This window comes from Sinohyriopsis cumingii, chromosome 12 (assembly GCF_028554795.1).
Source record: "Sinohyriopsis cumingii isolate HCF-2022 chromosome 12, ASM2855479v2, whole genome shotgun sequence".
Classification (NCBI taxonomy): domain Eukaryota; kingdom Metazoa; phylum Mollusca; class Bivalvia; order Unionida; family Unionidae; genus Sinohyriopsis; species Sinohyriopsis cumingii.
Window position 1 is genome coordinate 87,444,251 of NC_142972.1, and position 23,409 is coordinate 87,467,659.

The following is a 23,409-nucleotide window of genomic DNA, read 5'->3' on the forward strand; positions in this document are numbered from 1 at the left end:
TAATATTTAAGTTCCTGAAAGTGGTTAGGATTGATAAACATTTTAGCATTACATTATAAATGAACACTGGTGAGAATATCTTCAAATCAAGATAATGAACATCTTTCATACCAGAAAAGTTTTTGCCTTGGGGTGAACGATGCTGAAAGCTTGGCATGTACAAACAAATATGCTTCTAATATGCAATCAATTATGATAACTTGTGCAGTAGTGATTTGGATTCTATATTTATATAATAGTGGATAAAAATAAGAGTGGTAATCTGCAATAAATTCTTGAGGACTGAACTTGTAAGCGTTTGTGTAAATTTCAGCATGACATTTCAGATCATGACAATCAAATCACTGAAAATGTATTGATTAAAGATATTACCAGTTCCAGCACAGATGTCAAAGAGCTCTGACAGTCTTTGGCACTTGTATAAACAATGCAACTATGAAACAAATCATACATGATGCAGGGTTTGTTGATGCACTACCAAGATCTTTCCGCTAGCTAATTGGAGACATGAAGAAGTTGAAATATCTTGAATTCTGCAACAGTCTCCTTGCAATGAAATGATGTAATAGTTAAAATTCTGATATTAGCTAGTTTGATTAGTTCACCAAATGTTCTGTTACAAAAATCAATGAGTTATACAGTACTGTATGATTACACAAAATGGTCATGCAACAATAAAAAGTGTTCACTTAACCCCCGAGTACATCACTGATTTATCATAATGGTAAAAGGAAACAGACCAGCAGAAGAACAGCTGTGGGGATTTTATATTGTCATGTCACATACGAAATGAACATATTCAAGTGACAAATGAAACAAATTGTGTTGATGGCTTATGTTGTGATACCATGTGATGAATGTATGCTTAAAGTTTCCAGGCAATCATCCAAGTCGTGAAGGAGAGCAGCGACAACTTGTGCTAATTGATGGACAGATGTAGGACAACACACAACAGATCATCCTATCAGCTTTTCATTTGATTGATTGATTGATTGATTGATTGATTTTTAACGGCGCATCGGCACTGTTAGGCTATTTAGCGCCAAACAAAGTGTTATTTCTATAATCTTTTAAAACTTATAAAAGGTCCTATATCGACCAGCGATATAAAAGAACAAATGGTAGAAATTAAAAAACGGTAAGATGATAACGGTGCAAAATAAAGCTTCCCGATCAACAGGAGATGTAAAAATGATGAATAGGTATTAAAATGGGACGGTATATATATTGCATAAAACTGCACAAGGTGATAGCATAAAAGTCAGAGTTTAGAGTAAATATTTACGGCTTTAAAGAACTCGATAATACGAGTGATGTTTATATTATCAAAAAGTTCTTTCATGTCATGCACAATGTAATAACGATCGCGCGTAGGTTGTAGGTCAAAGCACTCTATCATAAAGTGCTTGACAGTGAATGGTTCATTGCAAGAAATGCACGCTGGTGGGCCTTCACCTTTTAGTATGTGGGTGTGGGCGATATAAGTATGACCAATTCGAATGCTTGCAATGACTACCTCCTCCCTACGAATGGTTCTGTAGGAAGGAGTCCATTCTCCTAGAGTTGGCTTGATTGCGTGAAGTTTGTTATTTACAGCATCATTCCATGATGCCTGCCACTTCTGACGTAAGAACTTTCTGATACAAGGTTTAAAATCAGTATATGGTATTTTAAAATTAGATGCTTCTTGAGAAAGGGCCATTTTAGCAGCGCGATCTGCTTTTTCGTTACCTTTAATACCAATGTGGCTAGGTAACCAACAGTATATTATATTGTGGGAGACACTCAGCTCGGTATTTTTTACAAGTATGTTTTTCAATAATGGGTTCTCCAGTTTTCTATTGTGTAGTGACTGGAGTACTGATAGCGAGTCGGAGAAGATGATACAGTTTGAAATACGGTTCTTTTCTATATGTTGCAGAGCAAGGTCTATTGCTCTGATTTCGGCTGTAAAAATTGATGCTCCATTTGGTAAGCGAACTTGCGTTGTGTGATTTCCACAAACAGAGGCTGCAGCAGCCTTTTCCTCATCCTTTGATCCATCAGTATAAATTCTGGTGTAGTTTTTAAATTCGGTGAGGAGTTCGTGGTAAGAGTTGTGGAAGATAGAAGGGTTTGTTTCGGATTTTTTTCCATCGTGTAGCGTAAAACGTACTTTTGGTTGTTTAATTAGCCAGGGTGGTGTTTCGGAGATGGATGTTTTCTGAATTTTAGAAAGATCTATATTTGTAGTGTCAAGGCTGGATGATATTCTAATGCCAAAGGAAGGTATGGCGTTTGGTTTATTTTCGTATAAAGTTTTGTATTTGGGTTGAAAAACAGCCGAAAAAGCAGGATTCAGAGGGTTTGATTTTAATTTCAGAGCATACTGTGCGGAAAGCATTTCTCTACGATGCGATAACGGTGGTTCATTCGCCTCAGCTAGAAGGCTTTCACACGGGGATGTTTTAAATGCTCCCAGAGCCAGTCTTATTCCCTGATGATGAATTGGATCAAACATTTTAAGATACGATTTTCTGGCTGAACCATACACAATGCAACCATAGTCTAGTTTGGAGCGAATAAACGTTCTGTATAAATTTAGGATGACTTTTCTATCAGCACCCCAGTCAGTGTGCGCTACTACTTTAAGTAGGTTAAGTGCTTTTAAGCATTTAGCTTTTAAGTTCTTTAGGCGTGGAATAAAGGTCAGTTTTCTGTCAAAGATTATACCTAAAAATTTGGTTTCCTCAACAACTGGAATAGGTGTTCCATCCAGCGTGAGGTTCGGTTCATCATGATGTTTTCGTAACTGACAGAAATGCATGCATACCGTTTTTGATTTCGAGAATTTGAAACCGTTTGCATTGGCCCAATTTTGAATTTTGTTTATATTTTGCTGCAGTTGTCTTTCAATTGTATGCATGTGCTTTGACCGATAACATATTAGAAAATCATCAACGTATAAGGAGCAATCCACACCAGGAGTCAAACACTTGGTGATGCTATTAATTTTGATGTTAAAGAGCGTCACAGATAAAATACTGCCCTGGGGCACACCCATCTCTTGCTCGTGCAGATCTGAGAGGGTAGAGCCCACTCGTACTTTGAATTCTCTGTCGGAGAGAAAGTTGGATATGAAAGAGAGCAGACGGCCTTTTAGACCTAGATCGTGCAGGTCATTTAGTATCCCATACTTCCATGTCGTGTCATAGGCCTTTTATAAATCAAAGAAAACCGCTACTAAGTGTTCTTTCTTGATAAATGCATCTCAAATAAATGTTTCTAGTCTAACCAGATGATCGTTGGTGCTCCGGCCATATCGAAAGCCACTTTGGAAAGGAGATATTAAATTATTAGTTTCCAAGTACCATACAAGCCGAGAATTGATCATTCGTTCCATTGTTTTGCACACACAGCTTGTAAGTGCAATTGGTCGATAGCTGTTAGGATCTGCGCTATCTTTACCGGGTTTGGGAACTGGTATTACTGTTGCCTCTTTCCAGATTTTAGGTACATTACCAGTAATCCATAAATTGTTGAAAATTTCTAGAAGGGCTGTTAATGAAGGTTCTGGGAGGTGTTTCAAAAACTGGTAATGTATTTCGTCAGGCCCAGTGGATGTATCGTGGGCCTTATTCAGAGATTCCTTCAGCTCATACATTGTAAACGGTTGATTATAACTTTCTGAGTTATTCGATGTGAATTTCAACCGTGTCTTTTCTTTGTGAGTTTTTAAACTTCTGAATGCTTCTGAGTAATTAGAGGATGAGGAATTTTTTGAGAAGCCATCAGCAAGTATGTTAACAATGTCATGTTTGGAATTGATATTCTTGTTGTTTACTTTGAGATGTCGAAAGGAATTGTATTTCCTATTTCCATTGATTTTGCGGATCGTGTCCCAAACTTTCTTTACAGAGGAACGAGAGTTTAGAGTTGAAACATATTTTTTCCATGATGTTCTTTTACTTTGTTTAATCGTGCGGTGAGCATTGGCCCGAACAATACGGTACTTAGTTAAATTTTCGGGTGTTGGACGATTATTAAAATTTTTCAGTGCTTCTCGGCGTTGTCTAATGGCCTCTTTACATTCTTTTGTGAACCATGGTTTTGAGAGTTTTTTACCGTTTGGTGAGGACTTGGGAATGGATTCTTCTGCATTGTCGATTAAAACAGAAGTAAAATATTGAAAAGGGTCATTGTCGTTTAAGACAGTATCCCTATTAAGTCTAGTTGTACAAAGTGTTTCAAATTTGGCCCAGTCGGCCTTCTTTAAATTCCAATGTGGAACTGCTTCGTCAGTTGTAACGTTGGTATTGTTAAGAGAGATTGGAAAGTGATCACTGCTGTGAAGGTCATCAGCGACCTTCCATTCATAGTCCAAAAGCAGCGATGGGGTACAAATTGTCAAATCAATACACGTGTATGTACCAGTTCCTGGGTGTAAATATGTCGGTGATTTGGTATTATATAGACACAAATCATGTCTGGAAATGAAGTCTTCTATTTTGTGACCTCTGTCACTTATGTGATTTGAACCCCATAAAATGTTATGGGCATTAAAATCACCGAGTAGAATAAAGGGTGCGGGGAGTTGTTGAACAAGGTCGTCTAATTCATTTGTTACTAAATTGGTGTTTGGTGGTATGTAGATAGAACAAAAGGTAATCACCCGATGCAGAGTGACGCTCACAGCAGTGGCTTGTAAATTTGTGTTTAGAGGGATAACGCTATGAGGGGTTCTGTTGTTCACAATAACAGAGACTCCTCCTGAGGCTCTGTCAACATTATGAGAGTAGTTGTTAAACAGGGAGTAGTTTTTAAGTGTGATGTTATCTGTATCTTTCAAAAATGTTTCCTGAAGACATAGTACTGCAGGATCACGTTCGTTTAAGAGTAAAAGAATATCATTGTAGTTGGCTTTAAGTCCTCTACAGTTCCATTGTATGATGGTGTTCTTCATTACAAGTTTATATTGAAGATTCTGGAGCTAGGTTAGACCTTTCGCGGAGGCAATGTCTTTGGTTATTTATCTGGAGGAAGTACGGGGGTGAATTTTTTGTTGTTAGGTCTGGAGCCACCTTGAGGACATGGAGCAGATTCTTCTGCATCCATGCTCTCGATGTCTCCAAACCTGTTATAAAGTTTGATGGGGTCATCTGACCCCTTTTGTTGCCTGTTTCCGTGAGATTTTTTACTCTTTGGTGATTTAGGTTGTTGGGTATTATTAAATGTAGTCTGAGTAGATGCCGTGTTTTTCTGTGCTTGGTAATGGGGGGTGTTCGAATTTGGTGTTGAATCGGGTGCTTCTGTTTGTGTTTGAGCGTCCTTCGTTGTTTTAGGATTGCTCTTCACTACAGTGGAGAAGGATGGGCCAGGATGGGCTGTTTTTGCCTGTACAATTTTTCTGGCTTCTGGATAGGGAATATTATTTGTGTATTTTACCCTCTGAATTTCCTTCTCCTGTTTCCAGGTATCGCAATCCTTGGAATTTGGGTGGTGCTCTTTTCCGCAGTTGACACAATGCGGAGTTGCTCTACAATCAGATTCCTGATGAGCATTGTCTCCGCATCGGCCACATATTTGGCTCTTGGAGCAGCGGTCTTCGTGATGGCCGTATTTTTGACACTTATAACACCGAAGGGGGTTGGGAATGTAAATCTCTACCTTTACTTGCAAAAAGCCAACTTTTACCACTTTGGGTACAGTTGGCCTGTTGAAGGTGAGTACAATGGTGTTGGTGTCCTGCAGATTGTTATTACGTTTAATACGTATTCGTCGGACTGCAGTGACACCTTCATCTTTCATTCCTTCGATGATGTCAGCGTCGGTGACTCCAGCCAAGTCACGGCAGCGAATCACGCCTTTGGACGTATTCAGTGTGGTGTGAGCGAATGAGGTTACTGGGATATCAAAGAACGTTTTCATTTTCCTGATATTGTCTGATTGACCTCGTCGCTCACACTCAATAAGAAGACAACCCGATTTCAACTTTTTAACACTTTTAGGTGTGCCAATCGATCCTGTGATAGTCTTTTCGATGACAAATGGAGATAGTGCGGCAAGCGGTTTCGTGGCATCTTTTGACTGTATGATCATGAAGCGTGGAAATGACTCCACACTACATGGTTCATCGTCAGACTCTGATAAGGGTTTCGATCTTTTATTTTGATTTTTTTTGGAATTATCCATGATGGCTAGATTAAAAATTCAGCACCCGTGCTCCCCACCCACCAAGGAGCCCAACAAGGGGACACTTTTCAAGTGCCAGGGATACACAAATGCCATACTCAGTTGATAAAATTACCTTTGATTGACCTTGAAGTCGCCAGTTTCTAAGGTCGGTAAAATTACCCCCCGATTGACCCGTTAAGCCACCGCCTTCTAGGAAGCCTTCTAAGACTTGGAAAAGGGAAATATAAAGGAAAAGAATATAGGGGCAACGGTGGTATCAAGAGAGATACAAGGAGAGAGAGAAAGAAGGTGAGAAAGTTAATAAAGACCTCCTAGGGCTCGGCGTGACCAGCCGATTTGTCGGAACCGGGCCCATCCCGACCACCCGTCTAAGAGAAGTAGAGGCCAAAGTAGTGTATTGCAGGGAAAGCCACTGCTCAACTACCAGGATCCTTTCCTCCCCCGACACGGGACGCAACCCACGGCAAACAGGTTGCCTCTACTTAGTCGCCTTTTACGACATGTAGCGAGGCACGTCGGGCCAATTCTACAACCCCGGACCCGCAGGGGGAAGCTTTTCATTTACTGCTATCTATCTACACCTGCGTTACAAGTCATTATAGCTTATTATGCTTTGTCAGTAAAAGACCGATACTTAGTGGCCATAAACATCAACAGTACATAAAACTATGTAACTTTGATAATCCAGCCACATAGCTAAGTCCAACTAATCATAATGCTGCATATTGTGTCTATGTATATAAAATAGCCAAAATTCCAAGTCTTGACAGCATAAAGTATAGGAGTATCTCTCTAAAGTGCCAATGACAACAGTTTAAAAGATATCGTGTCACAATCATGCGCATCGTTCCCAAACTTTTTCTAAAGATAAATTTCCAGGATGAAATTAATTTTTTCAAGATTTCACAAATGACCATCACTGAATGGAATTAAAGAACATTTTATATTATAAAGCAAGCATTTTCTAAATCTAAATATGTTTTCTCTTTCAGGACTCTCCAAAACATCAAAGTCAGAAAAGATGATCATATACAAAACCACAAAATGTATCACACAAAAGGAGTTTGATTATACTCCTATAAACTGGCATGTAGTCATTTCAATGTACAGAATAAAAATTCTAACTTGATTTTGCTGACCTGCATTATCCTGCAAAGTGGGAACAACATAATGAACATAAATTAGTTTTGTTTCCTTTCAAACCTAATCCTATAGCAATATACATATATATTTTTCAAACAACCTAATCTCCTTAAGATGATCTGGTTAAAAATCCATCATTTAAAAAACATTTTCAAAAGGGTTGACTTAAATTTTGACAAAAACCTTCAAATTATATACTGTTGTATAAACAAGGACTGAATTTTCTGTAAAAGCAACTTGTCTTCTTGTAATTCATTAAACCAGTCCCCAAGCCTGTTTTGATATAGAGGCTCGTATCGTTTTTAATATATAATACAAGGGACGACAATTTCTCATTTCAGCTCCGAAATTCAACAATCTGGACTACATATTTGGCTTAAAGCGAATAGCAGTCCATTATGGGTTTCTTCCGAATACTCCCAACTCATTTTTCATATCTGGACATTGGGGTGTGGGGTCATTGCAACTGCATATAGACAATTTGGAATTTACTACCACCATGCGGTAGCGTCATATGGCAGTTGCTTACTAGCGGGCCAATAAAATTTAAATGTTTGTTATACCAACTTACACCTGTAAGAAATCGATAGGAAAATGATTTATTTTCTCAAAAATGGCAAGTATTATAATCGTTATGTTTTTAATCCGCTGACAGTTGTTGTGGTATGGTTTAATGCAATTTTTCAGCATACGATAGGCTATACATGGCAGTCAGTAATAAGGAAAACCCCAGAAAGAACCACCGACCCACGAGAAGCTACTGGCAAGCTTTCTCACATACCCACATTGGCAGAATCCGCTGACAGACTAGACAAAACTACGGCATAGATAAAACCTGATCCTGTACTCACCATTTGCATAACTAGTCACATGACTTCATAAATCTCAAACAACGACATCGGAAGTCCAATAGTGATGTGATATCAACAACAAATTCCTTTTTAATGTTGTTGTACAGAAATTCAATTATATTAAATGAGAGTCTGATCATTTTTGTACAAACCGGCAATCTGTCCAGTCTGATTTATCAAGCAGAGAGCACATGTCAACATGGTAGTCACGTTCTACAACAAAACTCCATAAGTTATTCTCGGAATATATAAATATGAAAAATTTTGTGTTCTTTCATTTTTATATTTTTGTTGCAACCAGTATACCACTTTCATGTAATACTCTTTTAAAAAAAATTCTCTACAACATTTAAAAATGTGGGTTGTTAGATTTGTATACTCAAGCGACTAACAATGCAAATTACAGGTCAGAGTTCATTAACGGCGTAATTTTATCTCGTCCTTCAGCAGATTAAAGACAAAGATTATAATATCACAATTTCTGAGAAAATAGGTACTTTTCATATCGATTTCATGCATGCATCACTCGATCTAACATAGTTCAACGTTTGCTAGGAAATTCGGTAAGTGGCTACGCTTTACCACCACCACGTTGGTCTCTTGTGATGCTACACTGGTTTTCATACCTTCCATGCAAGAAAAGATACGGATATTGAGCTGACTTTGAAAATATAAGTCTACTAGAAGAATCTAATCCAATGAGTGTTTGGATTTACTCAGCATATATGTTTATTGCGAGCACCCAAATAATCCATACTGCACCCTCCGAAAATTCTGGTTAGAACTCGATAAATTTAACTCAAAATCAGTTTAGTTATGACTCAAATAAGTTACTGTTTCGGCTGTCAGGTGCTGGCAGAAAATTCCCAGGTTTTTCCTAACTTTCATCAATATTTGCAAAATTGAAGGATTTTTCAGTTGGGAAAAAAATTATAATTTCTCCTGACTTTTTCCCGATAGCGTGGGAATCATGCAAGCACAAACGATGGTTGGGGTTAAGATGGCAGAAGTTGGAGTGTTTACGTACCTGTCAATTTCGTCTTTGGGGTCTTCTTGGCTTTCTTTCTTGTTTGATTTCTGGAGAAATCACTCCTTGTGACCGAGACTCCAGATTTTTTGTTAAATATTTCACAAACAAAGTCCAGTTTTGGTCCTTTGTCTGTGGAATATTCCATCTCCATCTCGGTCTAAAATTATAATAATAATATTAATAATAAAAGCTACAACAGCAAGAGTCCCTGGAAAAGGACTGATGCACTACTGGAAAAAAAATCTATGAATGAAAGATAAAACATTTTCTTTCTTTTAGCTGTCTTGTCTTGTGTTAAAACTATCTGTGATAGTCTTCAGTGATAATTTTCTATTAGCCAGACATCATAACATGTCTTTTTTAGTGAGAACCCCTTGCCCATATGATCATCCAGTGAGATGGAGTAGCAACATGGTTATCAAGATGGCAATTTGGTCTAAGCTGCAAAAGATTTCATTTAGGAGGAACAAGATGTGACAAGTCTCAATGCAACATTAAGTATTTTAGGAGTAGGGATAAACTTGTGCCAACAGTCACAATGGACAAAAGACCACCAGAAAAGCTCTTCTGATCCATTCATCGTTGACCAACATCACCATAAAACTTTGTGAAAATTTGTATACTGATATGACCATTTTTCAGGTAGAGTAGTGATAAGATTTTCAAAATTGTGTTGGCCATATTGGATGTCCAATAGGCACCATTTTTATAAAGGACCAACTAGACTTCACAGGTGTTATTTATTACGTTGATGTGTCCATCCACTCAAGAGCAATAGTGATTCAAAATGGCTGCCTGTGGCTTTATTGGATGTCAGATCAGCATCAATTTAATTTTGGACCGGATTGATCGGTTCTTGCACAATCAGATATCTGGGTGGTACTTGTGGTGTAAAAGTATACAGAATATATCCGTGCTGTGCTTGACTTGATATTTCTGTGTTTGTCTGATAGCTGCCATCAATTACGTCACATACAAGATTGACCGCGATCGTTGAGGTTATATTTACAATTCCCAGAGTGGATTATTGTTTTATCTGAGAATACTTGATGGCCGGGATATTTTTCTCCATTCAACAAGTATTTTAGGATAAAACTCATCAATGATATCGTTGACTGATTTCTTTTACTTGCCTGGATTATACCCAGGAGTTTAAATTTTGGTAAATTAACTTCTGTTATCGAATAATGCCTAAGAAACTCTAGCTTCGGTTCTTCCTCTGCATCAACAACAGTTTTTACAAAAATTTCATGAATAAATCTAAAATCAAATAAAATCTGATTTAATATCTATTTGTTTAATGATTTCTTCCCTCGGCGATGACAAATCAAGAAGATATTCTGTAAAATTTTTACTTTAATTTTTCTCGGTATTGTGTTTTTATTTAAATTTTATCAAGTAAATTAATAATACTGCTTGCTGAGGTACCCACTTGTGTAGTACCAACTCCAATGGTAAAATAACTATACTCCCATAATAAATTACCTCCACTGAGCAATAATTTACCAATACCATAAGAATCAATGCTTTATAATATTTATCTAAATATTTTGAAACAATAACCCTGTATGAATGATCCACTGAAGTAAAATCAGTCAGAGTTGGTTCAGGTATTGGTGGAGGCACTGGTGGAGCTACTTCAGGTCATCCTAGCACTGATCTAATCGATGATTGATATATATCAACTGCATATATCTGGTGAATTTATCTCCATCGCGGATGATAGCGTTGGTTCATGGACTGTTATGGCTACCTTAGATTCCAGGCCCGTAACAGATTAATACTATGCTGGAATTTATCATTGATCTGTTCGATTTGATAATGCCCTGTGGCTATTTCAATAACTGCCAATTGGGTGTTCCATCTGGTTTATTTTTATTTGCAAATACCAACAAATTATTTGGTGGCAATCCACCAAACGATTTTGACAGGATATTGGGCCAACTGTAGTATACACGCAACTGCACAAGGGCAATTTCTTTAACTGGAATCGTGGTTGGAAAATTAATATTGAATTCAAGGTTGGTTGAGCTTGCTGATATCATCACGGTTTTCAGCAAACTTGTATTTGCGAATATCTGCTTTAGTAGTTCTGTCATTATTTAAACCCATATGGTTTTCTAAATCAATTACTTCAATGTATGTCTTAAGCATTGGGTCAAATTCAGAATCTGATATCGTTGAATCATTATGGCTTGATGATATCAGCGACGATAATTTCGAGTACGCATTTGTTGCCATGTGTAATTTTACAGATTAATCATGCAGTTTTGTGCTTGTGCACGTGGATATCTTTTTGCGATAATACTAAAAACACCAGCAATTGTCGCCAATGATGAAACCCATATTGTCACTGCTACTGCTGCTGTCGCTGGTGTTAGCGCTGATAACACTACGCCAATAGCATCATTGTCATCACCTTTTCGTACAAGCACAACTGTGTGTTTCGCTCCAAAGATAACTTTTCTGACATGTCTGCAAAATCCAAAGATATGTGACAGAGAATCGCACATGAAAATCTTCTATGGTCACCTTTCAACATTAATTTATGTGCAGCAGATCCATAATTGTAATTGTTGTTGGTGCTTTGTAACATCGAAAATTCAGCACCAGGTATATCTATCACTGTAGTTGGTTGTGGGTCAGTCGCAGTATTGTACGTGAAGAAATTGCTTGTGACCAGGATGATTAGTAATTGATCTTGTATAATCGTCGGAGTATCTTGCTAACCCTACTAATGTTGTGGAAACATCTTCCTTTTGAACTGTCTCGATGTTTTTTACAGTCAATCATATATGTGGCGCTGTCAAATACCGCCATAATACCATTATTAACAAAACCAGCTATGGCATCAGCTCTGTATGCTGTATTGAAAGAAACATCTGTTACAAGTTCATCTTTTACCTCAGTAAATGCCTCGGAGGGTAGAAAATATCTGCTTGTATCATGGACATGCAATTTAATTCATCTTCGTTGATTTGGTTGTCTTGCATCATAAGAATAAAATTGGAAATTGCGTACGGATTAATTTTTGTGAACTGGTTCATCCATACTGGATGCTGTGTCGGATAAACGTTATAACATCTTTATTATACTGCTCATTTTTTAATTCGCGATTGCATAGACCTTCGAAGACCATTTTGGGAAACTATGGTGACCGTTGTTGTGTATGATCATCTTATTTGTTATTTATTTGTTTAATCATGGTAACAACTAGTCACTACGATAGTCATCAACGAGTTCATCAATACGTTCACGATAAACATTAATATACATCATACCACCTTGAAATAATCGTCGACAAATATCAGCTGCTTCATTGATTATTTCTGGAGAATTATTACCGGCTCGTTTTCCTCCTATGAGAATTTCTAATCGTTACACATCATCAAGAATATTGTTAGGACAAGTAGACCACTTCCTGTAATACCACTGCCAGTAACACCGGTGTCAGGTGCATCGTAAAATTCTTCTGGAGACTGTGGTCGTTTTATCTGTTGCTGCTGAGGAGGAAGTAATTGTGGTGGTGAATAGGGAGGAGGGATATTTTTCAGTTTGTAACGATATGTTGTATCTTTTTATTTTATCGAGATATTTGATGTATCTTGAATCATTGGCACGGGCCTGATCAGCATCATAGTATATACGAAATATCCATTTGTACTGGTTATCACAACTTACATGATCATCGATATACTCGGGTTTTAAAATTTGTTCTCGGGTATCATAACTTCTCACCGCAAACTCAGCTAAATCTACGTTCTCAATTACTCTTATGTTGTTAATACTGACTTTGGTAAATGTATCGTTTATATCAACTTTGGCACTTGCTTGTTCTTCTGTTTCTGTTATACGATCTTTGATATCACTTATTTCAGTACAAATTTTGCCAATACCTTCAAGTATTTCTTCATCGATGGGTGGAGCTTGTGCGACAGCTAATTCAGTTGGAAGATCTCGTATAATCTTTTTTGTTTTTTTTAGTTCTCGCTGCTATTTTTCCAGTTTGTTCAGCAGTTTGTTTTAATGCTGGAAGAAGACCTTCCGTAGCCGTTGCGACTCTTTCAGTAACTTTTGTAACGGGTCTAAATAACTGTTCTGCACCTCCTGCAAACTCACCTTTGGATTTTTGTCTCACTTGTAATTTCTGTTTAACAGAATCAAATAATGGAATATGTTTCTTAATTGTTTCTAGTTGCTCTCAAGCTAATCTAGCTGTATGAGATTCAAACGCTGGTGGCATTATCAAATTTTATTTTAACTGACAGCAGCAGAGGAGGTGCAGCCACAGATATGTGTCATGGTGGGTAAACTCGGGTGCGTACCTTTTTGAAAAACACTAACACAAAAAGAAACGTAACAAAAACAACTAACCCAGTGAGAGACACACTTTCGGAAAGTTAGATGCTTTGGTTTCACATTATCAGCGTTGTTTTTTTTTTTTTTCGTTTTTGTATGGAAGCCTTAGTTTTCCAAAATGGACCTTATAAACAACGGTCTGGTCACACCCTCTGCTGCTATTGGGCACATGTAGCTTGATGGGAATTTAACATATTTAAATATCTGCAGACCTGCCAACCCTGATGAGACCATTTCAGTAAGGCAGTTGATTTGTGTCCGTAAGTTTTACCAGTTTTCAGTAAGGTGTAACAAAGCATCATAAACTGCTATTGTAAAACTGAAAAACGTCTTTAAAAGTTCATTATTCGAAACCTGCAGCAACGGTAAACATTATGTTCAACTGAAAAGTTTGCAAAGTACATGTAAACCTTATTTACCGCTAGTTCCACAAACTTCAGTTCCAAACCCTGTGCAGCTCAATGGTTTGTTGCTATTTCTCAACCTGATGTCAGACTCATATATTTTTCTCCATTTCATGCAACAATCATATCTCAAATTGACACATCATGTCCAATAAACATAATTGTGTCCTTCCAGCTTTTATTCACAAGAATCTGAATATACCTTTTTTTCTTCTGTGCTGATTATTAACATTTCTTAAGAGGCCTAGTTCTGTTTCGTCTCCAACGTGTACTGCATGCTGGACACCATTTTTAAAAATTCTATAATTAGACGTTTCGCATGAAAAAATATGTGTAGTTTAAAGCATCTGAGGCATTTCCGTAAAGTTAGTCTGGTTCCCTGACTAATTCCATTAATTCTAATAAAAAACCCAGAACCAAATGAACCATCTGGATTTTTCGGCAACAATCATTTTTCCGTAGTTTATACTTTAATTCCGTAAGTCCAAATTTTAAGGGTAATTTTCGTAAGACTTATGGCAAAATCATAAGGGTTGGCAGGACTGCAACTGTTTTTGTCCACAAATTGCTTTCAATTGCTTAATTTGTGAAGGCCTTCATGCTACTGCCATAAGAAAAGCTTGCACAAAGACAATGCAAGCTGGGACAATTTCTGTTTTTAGATATAAACAAAAATGGGAAAATTTAATTCCATCAACATGAATTAGGTAAAGACTGTTTTTACAGTTTTTTGACTCAGTGTAGTAAATTAGTAATGATTATCCCCCTTTCTGCCATCCCACTTAGAGGTTTAAATTTAAAGGCATGCCACATTTTAGGTCACAATAAGAATACAAGAACTTATCAAAGACTAAATTGTGTTCCAGTCTTCTATGGAATTCTATTCATCAAGAGCTTTCCTGGTGTAAAATAGAAGACATGGATCCATGTTTTCCCCCGTATTGTGTGGTTTTGAAACTGTCATTAAAAAGTCACAGAAATATAAAGAGATAAGACATTGGATGTGATATATGAACATATTCCTTCAATATCAGAGCTATCATCAGTATTTTGTCAAATGTAGTTGTTGTATATATTTACACCATGTGTGTTAAATTTCATGTTTATTAATTGTAAGAGTCATTTACTAATTATGATATTAAATACTACTATCCTTTATGATTGTAATTTAAGATGAGGACATATTCATAAACACAGAAGCTTCAATGAAGATATATGTACTCTTATTTATATAAAAATTATGATGCAATTCCAGGTCACATGTTTTCTCAAAACAAAAAGGCTAATTCCTGATTGGCTATTGGATAATTTACCTGTCATTGTTTATAAGTTTGAGTATATAAATGAATCGTTGACCGTCTTTCTATTTTAGCTGTTGCATCCTAGCTTTCTATACGAGAGATGATTTGATGGAAATTATGTATTCCTAGCATAATAATCAGTCTCCAGAATAATATGTGTTCCAGCTAGAGGATTTTATTTAATTCAATTATTCATTGGAATTATAAAGTGCTCAGGTTTGCATTTAACAGCTGTTTCGAAATTACTGTAAAGTGATTTAAATACATTAGGATTAAATCATTGTGATTCATCAATGCTATGGGCACACTAGTACAATAGATTCAACTTAATTCGTAACACGCTGGATCTCATTTGGATTACTCAATACTTTTGATAGAACATTTATTGCTATTTCGGATTGAACTAACCATCCTACAATTCATTTTCAATTTTTCACTTTGTATTATTACGACTCTATGGTCTTAAAATAAGTAATAAAAAAGAGTGAGAAGCAACAAGATCTGTAAATTCAACAACTAATCAACTTTCCTTGAATACATAGTGAAGATGTACAAAGAATGTAAGGTATTGTAAATTAAATCCCAAATAATCCTAGAATGACCAATTCAAGTCCAAATGAATATAGTTTTGAATAAATTGTAATGGTATTCCACATAATGTCCAACACTGAAGGTTCTGATGTACCTGTAGTCTCCAATATACTAAAGTACCAACTGCCTGAATTGTAATTATGTGCCAACAGTCTTTTTTGAAATACAGTATAATCCAAGGTTTCCTTGTTTGAATTCACTCTATTTCCAAGTTCATGTCTCTTTCCAAGAATGTTAGAGCACTTTGTATTTCCAGAGAAGAATAATTTGAATTAAATAATTTCACCCAAATCAAACTACTGAACACAACAATGATTTCTGCCCAGATGTTTTCACAGGAATAAATAATTGTTCCAGTAAACAATATTATATATATAAAAAATAACACAAAATAATAATCCTGATGAGGGCTAAAAGTTAATGTCTATAACAATTTAAGTTATAACCAGATCTATTAATCAAATTATAATAAAGAACATGATAAACATAGTGTTCATGACTCATACTAAGATAATAATCCTAAGATTTAACATGCACTCGCAGTGAAATATAAACTATGCATAGTCGTTTACAGAATTTTAAAAACTACCAGTTATCTTGGTGAGGTAGATAATGTCCAAAATCAAGGAAAAGGCATAATTTTACATAAACCACATCATCTAATGAATTTAAAAAGAATCTAACAATGAAAATTAAATATACATAAGAGTACATTAGGGAAATAAATTATATTTTTAAACTTTACAAGACTTGTTGGTTTTCACTTTTTTGTTACTTAGTTTAAGACCATAGAGTCTTAACAGTTTTGAATATCAACAAGGGAGATAGACAAACATAGAGGCATCAAGATTAAAACAACAAATTGCATAACATAGACAAGAAATAAGAGATAAAGAGGAACAGTGATACAGAAACTAAGTACCTTCAGCAATTTGGCCTGGAAAGACGCTTCAATTATGGCAAAGGCCATAGCTTCTGATACCACAGAGCTGCCCCCTGCATTTGTGGTCGATTTAATCTTCATGGCATCAGGTGACAAGTTTTCATCCATCTGCCCCTTCAGTGCGATGAAATTACAATGAACCATGCCACTCTGTTTCTTTTGCATAAGTGACTTTGCTTTTAAGAAGTCTTTTTCGGTCCAACAGACATCAAAGTCTTCTGCTTTACACCAGAAATCTTTGTTTTTCTGAAATAGCATAAACTTGACAAAACTTCAGTGCCTTCAAATAAAAATTATCGAAATTAAGATAAGTACATGTACTTATGTTCATCATCCAAGACTATTGGCACAGTAGCACATTCAATACTGGAAATCATTCAGAACACTCCGTACCTTTGGATTTGTGGTATAACTTTTAGGACTATTTGGGATTTAATTGTCAATAATCCAAGTTCCTTTAAATATTTAACTTTGTATTATATGACCAATTTGACATTAGACAAATTATTTCAGTTTTATCTTTAATTTCCTTTTAAGTGTAATCATCATAAATTCAATATGTATTTAAAGGTAAAATGTGTCAATCTACCGTAACAACTATGTCCACGAGCGTTTCTCTGAGAACCTAATTAAATCGCCAACCATTTTGATTTCTGACTTGCAGAAGTATTTGTTGTATTGCTGAATAAAAAACTGGCCTCCTTTTTGAATTATGATATCCTTGAGGTTGAATAAAAGAAAAGTTAAAGTCATGTAAATCCTACATGCTTAAGATCTAGTGGAGCTGATCTTATGTCAGTTGATCAATTGATCACTGTTACAAATGCTATTGTGTACTTAAAGACTCATTCATAACTGATCATAGACAGCAAGGCAACCAAGTGAAATTAATACTTCATAAACTAAAGAGCTTTGTTTCACTGATATGGACCTATGTGGGCAAACAAGTTTCAAAGAATTCCTGAATTGACACTTAGAGATATCCTCAAGCATTTTCACTATTACTCGAAATGAAATCATGGCATCAATATTGTACTAACTGAACAATACAAAAATTGAGTTTCGACATTGACAATTGTCTCACAAAATAAATGTTGCTAGTTTTGGGGGAAAAAAGAACTTTGTTAGATAGTGTATCAACAGTTAGTCTGGTTCCCTGCTTCATAGACCCCATGCTTCACACTACACTATTACATACCACTCAATGAACCAGACTAATCAATGAATCAAAAAGCAGTGACGTAATACACTAATGTTTTCACGTACATGTGATGGTTGTTGAAAACAGTTCGAATAAAGTTAACGATCTTTTAGATGTTGGACAATTTGAAACTAAATGTAATTCATGCATTGAAACAAACAACTTCATTAGAAAATGTGCTTTATTAACAATTATTATCAACATGCTTGCTAAACAAGGATTCTGCATCAAACAACCAAGTCCCTACCCACCCACCCCACGCAGTTTTCTCAATGTTTATCAGATTTGTTTAGGTCCCTCGGTAGCTCACACCCTCACATATAGAGCAGTCTATGTTTTGGGATCCCATTGTGCATGAGTTATCGAGTGAGAGGTGTAATTCTAAATGTCCTTTTACAAGTCCAATAATACAGAATGAGTTTCAAAGACTTGAATGTCCTGATATACCAATTATGTAAAATGTCTTTGAAAGAGTTCATAAAAATTCTATGGTATGTATGGTTCTGTAAACATGCATGAAGGAAGGTGCCATAGTTTGAGCAGTAGAGAATATACTAGAAGAACAGCTAAAAAAAGGATGTTATCCAAATCAGGGTTTTGGTTCCTTTGACAGTGATCATCATTCTTTCCAATACTATCCATAATATTTTGGCACAGCATTCCAAAAGGTGGAATATTTAACTACCTTCCTAAGGAATTCCTAGACTGGCAGAAGCATTGCACAAATTTTGAGACTCCGATGTTGAAGACTGTTTTTGTCTGGAGTAACACATGTTACCAAACACACAAGTGCTTGTGGTCAAATGGCGATTTCTGTTCATGTTTTAATGATGTAAGGTATTGTCATGTGCCCCAGTGGTGATGTTTAGAGAACTATTTGAGTGCCACAGAAAAGGTCCCCATGTGAACCAATGAATTTCACATAACTCTGTGGACACAGAATTCAGTACATTTTATGGCTTGTCGTTTCAAAACTATGAACCTTTATTATGAGCTGTATATGTGTAATAATAGCATTGCTTATTATATGTGAGCTATTATTTTATTCACAGTGTCTTTGTTGTAACTATACAAGAGAATAAATAGTACAAAGTTTGGTGGATACGAGTTATACAAGTGACCTAATATTTCAGGGTCTTAAAGTTTGCAAACTTTTAAAGGCATATTTTTCTAGCCTTTGATTATATGTTATTTTGTCTCTAATATGTTCTTAATGATGCATTTTGTTGCTCTTAACTTTGCTAAATTACAAATAGCTGCTTCAAGGTAGGTGAAGATGATGGCTAACAAAATGGTGGTATACAAATAGACAATTTTTAAAAATTTATTTTGCTCTCATCAACAGAAGCAAAAATAATGATAGCTGATGGTACATGATGGAGGTATTTTAATTAATACTATTATAAACTGTTATCATAATTGTTTCACTCTAAATTCAGTTAGTAGCAGAGGTACCCATAACCTCAGTCAAGAACTAATACAAAATGCATGGCTGCATTTCTCAGAATTAACGGATTAATGTTGTGCAACAAATAATGCTGCACATGTGATACAATCAGAAAATCAAGACATTTTAATGATAAAGGGAAAACGATTTTAAAAATTCAAACACTATGTCACAGAACTCTAAAGTTTTAATCTGATGATGCGACCTTTTATTATATGATAGGATAATATGGGGATTTGGAATAAAGAGTGGTCTCGATACAAATATAATGGCTCCATTTAGCAAAAATAAATAACTCCAACTTTTAACCTTCTGCTCATGCGCGAGCCAAATAGCCAATGAAAAACAATGTTTCTAACACAACTAGGCAGTATGTTAATGACAGATCACATGGGATTTGGTGTTTTCAGATCTATTCAGAAATAGCTTTCAAAATGCATTTCCTACAAAAAATATCAAATATGACGAGACAGATGTTAAACCATAGCTTGAATTCACAGACTTTAAGGAAATGTTTTGCATTTCTTGCAAACAATATCCCAAACTGGCACTGGTTGGAAATTCAGTCAGGGTATCTGGAACTAACGCATTCATGATTAAATGAAGCAAGTCTAACTGCCGTTTTGGACCTTGTAAACCGGGTGTAGAAAATCAATGAAGCTAAAGTTGCTGACACTACTCTAGAAAAGGTCATTTTAAAACAAAATGAGAACTAAATGAAAAAATAAAGTAAAACGAGATCTCTCTTTACTAAAGTCCAAACCCTAGCCCAGTATGGAAAACCACTTTCTGAAATGTAATTGCTGTGCATTAATGGAGAACAGACATAAACTTCTGTGTTAATTAAAGGAACAGACTTGGGGCAAGTGACTTTCTTCTATCAAATGACCAAGTCTTGAAAGAAGAAGTTGGAAGGTTCTGAATTCCAGGGGTTTTTTTTCCATTCTTGGTACAAGTACTAGTGCTGTCATATTAGAGAAAAAAGTAAACAAGATATATTGACATTTAAAAAGTAAACAAATAAGCCCTTTAAAGAAATAAATAGGTTTCTTTCCTTTTTAATATGGACTAAAATGCATACCGCTTATCCAACCTAGGCAAGAGATTGACATTTTGGGATAAGTGGATGAAACAAAAATTTACTAGTCAAGCATTATTAACACATTAACCCCTGCTGCCTCGATAATTTATCGTACTTTACCTCCCTCATCTCCCGAGTGCCTCGATAACGTGGCCTTGTTTACCCAGCTTCTATCCTGTGCGCCAAGTTTGAGTGGCAGTATTTGTCTAGGCCTGTATCCCACACGAGTTAAATTGGCGCAAACCATTGGTTGATTTGAAGCCACTTCCTAATTATGCAGGCAGTTTAACCAATACAATTTTAGCTTACATATATAGAGTGAACATTGCTAAAGAAAGAGAAAAAATTTTGACTTTGATAGCAGGAATAGTGAAAATATATAGATCTCAAAATGATGCAAATTAAGGAAAATAAGCCACTGGGAGCAGAAGTTTACTTGGCAGACTCTGACGGAGAATTTTCAGGATTTTAATCAGACGAGATTGATAGTGACATCAAAATAGCTACTGGAGATAACAGCGGTAGTGATGAGAATGTGAATGTTAAAGAGGATGGAGAAGAAGAAGAAAATAGGAAAAGAGCTGATCGATCGATCGTAAATGACAAAACACACATTGACAGGACGCCATACATGGGACCAACAACGGATTTAGACCCTGATGTAAATGAATTTAATTTTTTGGACCATTAGTTCTTTTGAAGAATCGTTAAAAAATGTTTGGAAAATGAATTTTATTAGCATGAGTGTTCATAATTCAAGGTTTGTTAAGTGTTTTATTAATTTTTAAAATTTCAGTGAGAATTATAAGGAAGAAAAGTAAGTAAAGAGCAAGGAAATATGCCCATCTGTGTACAGTATTCACAGGATGTTAAGTTTGCAAGAGATGACAAGTGGAATTTCTGTGTACATAAAATAGAATCATTTCATGTGTTGAATATGTTAATAATTCTGTGTAAATTCATAATGGATTTTATGGATTATTCATGGCAACAGAAGCAAATTGGCAAATACATCATTTGTTTTCACTTTTATTTCTGCATGTAGCATGAAATTTATACCATTAAGTATGTAATTCTATTGAGAACTGCTGTGCCAAATTTCAGCTTAATTAAACGAATACAAATAAAATAATAACAAAGTTATTGCAAGTAACCCCCTCTATAAAAATCTGCAAGCCAAGTGCTCTCATCAAGTCTCAGGGATACAGGCACTGGTAAGGCTAACACTGCTGTAAGTGATCTCTGCAAGTATGCTGCAGGGGAATGTCTGTTTGGCTCAGGGGTTAATGTGTTAAGTGACTCAGCTTTTTTGCAACTTGCTTACATAATTATTACTCACTTGCAAGTTCACCCCAGCTCTTACTTGGCCTGTAAGAGTGGGGTCACTGTGATAGTCTGCATCATCATCTCTGAAATGTAAAATATAGTTGTACAGTACCCCATATTTGAGTAAATTGGTATTTAAGCTACGAAGAAAAGAAACAATTTCTGAAATCAATAGTAGAATGGTAAAAGAAAGTTACATAAGTGTAAACTGCAATCAAATTACATTTCCCAGATGCGAACTTTAAACCTTGGTTTGGGTTGTGTCACACTGTGTCATGAGAAAAAATGACATGGCTGCTTTAGAAAACGATGCCTATGTCACAGGTTTACATCCGGGTCTCCACCGGTAATAACTAGATTGACCTCACTAGAATAAACATTACAAATAGCTGTATTACTACAAGAAAGCCTCAACAAATTTTCCAGGATGATATTCCTTCTTTTAAAGTGCATTTGGCTGTTTACTGAAATAACCTTCCACAATATCTGAATCAGACATGACCAAAATGCACGATTATCATAGGAAACAAGTGCAACTAATGAAAATTCATAAATTGGCAAGTTGTTTCAATTGCGAGATAAAAATTTTAACTTTACTTTGCTGAACTGCTTTATGATGTAATTAAGAAACATTAACATAATAAGGTTGTTGTCCTTCATTTAATACTTTTAATTATAAAGTAATGTCAGAAACCAATGGTGGAAAAACACAGGCACTCAGTTCAGGGAGAAACCTGTGATAGCACGCTTCCCAACTGTACAAAAAAATCTTGTTGGTCTAATATAACATTAGCTAAATTTGGCATTTGCAATATGTTTTCTTTGATCTGAATTGTAGTACATATTCAAATCTTATTTCGATATTTCTTAATCACAAAGAGCAAGTGTATGATTTGGATTTGGATTTTTTTTTTAACGTAGCTTTAACAATTTTTCAGTCATATCGCCACGATGTCTGCAATATGGCAGTTTATAGTGATGTCTAGCACTGGGGCATCATGCCGCAGAGATGTAGCATGATGTCCCACCCAGTCACATTATCCTGACACCAGGCCGACCACTCCTAACACTAACCTCTTAATGCCGAGCGCCAAGCGAGGCAGCTGTTAGTACCGTTTTTGTAAGTCTTTGGTATGACTCGGCCGGGGATCGAACCCACGACCTCCTGCATCCGAGGCGGACGCTCTAACCACTAGGCCACCGGAGCAGTGCAAGTGTATGAGGTTGCCACAAACATGGTTCACACATCAAGAGTGAGCACAAAGCTAACAGTATACCCATGCCCTCTTTTGGCTAGGTTATCGGGATAACTCAGCTCTCAATGAAGTCATAACCAGAACTTTAGTTTACATTGAACATGTCTGACACAAAACAAAAAAAAAAAAAACAGGCATACAATGAAAAAAAAATGCTCAATTTCACTAATTTTTTCTAATCATTAAATCCAAATAAAATCTTTATCAGCACCGCTTCCACTAGGGTTGTGCTAAAGTCTATACAAGACAAAATTGTGATGGTAAAAATTTAATCAACCGATCTCATCAATGCATGGGTTCAT

General features: G+C 36.0%; 1 protein-coding gene across 8 annotated transcripts in view; it reads right to left on the reverse strand.

Annotated features, from left to right (window-relative positions):
* Positions 1–23,409, reverse strand: part of LOC149786919 (AAC-rich mRNA AAC4 protein-like) — an 86,674-nt gene that overhangs the window by 22,915 nt on the left and 40,350 nt on the right. For 4 of the 8 annotated variants that reach the window (XM_089977443.1, XM_089977442.1, XM_089977445.1 and 1 more), the window contains exons 2-4: positions 21,850–21,934; positions 16,776–17,042; positions 9,196–9,355 (exon numbers count right to left, since the gene is read on the reverse strand). In XM_089977443.1, the coding sequence (XP_089833569.1) occupies positions 9,196–9,355; positions 16,776–17,042; positions 21,850–21,934 (512 nt within the window). Of the gene's footprint in view, positions 1–9,195; positions 9,356–16,775; positions 17,077–21,849; positions 21,935–23,409 lie in introns of all 8 variants that reach the window. The other 4 variants (XM_089977449.1, XM_089977447.1, XM_089977450.1 and 1 more) reach the window with 2 other exon arrangements.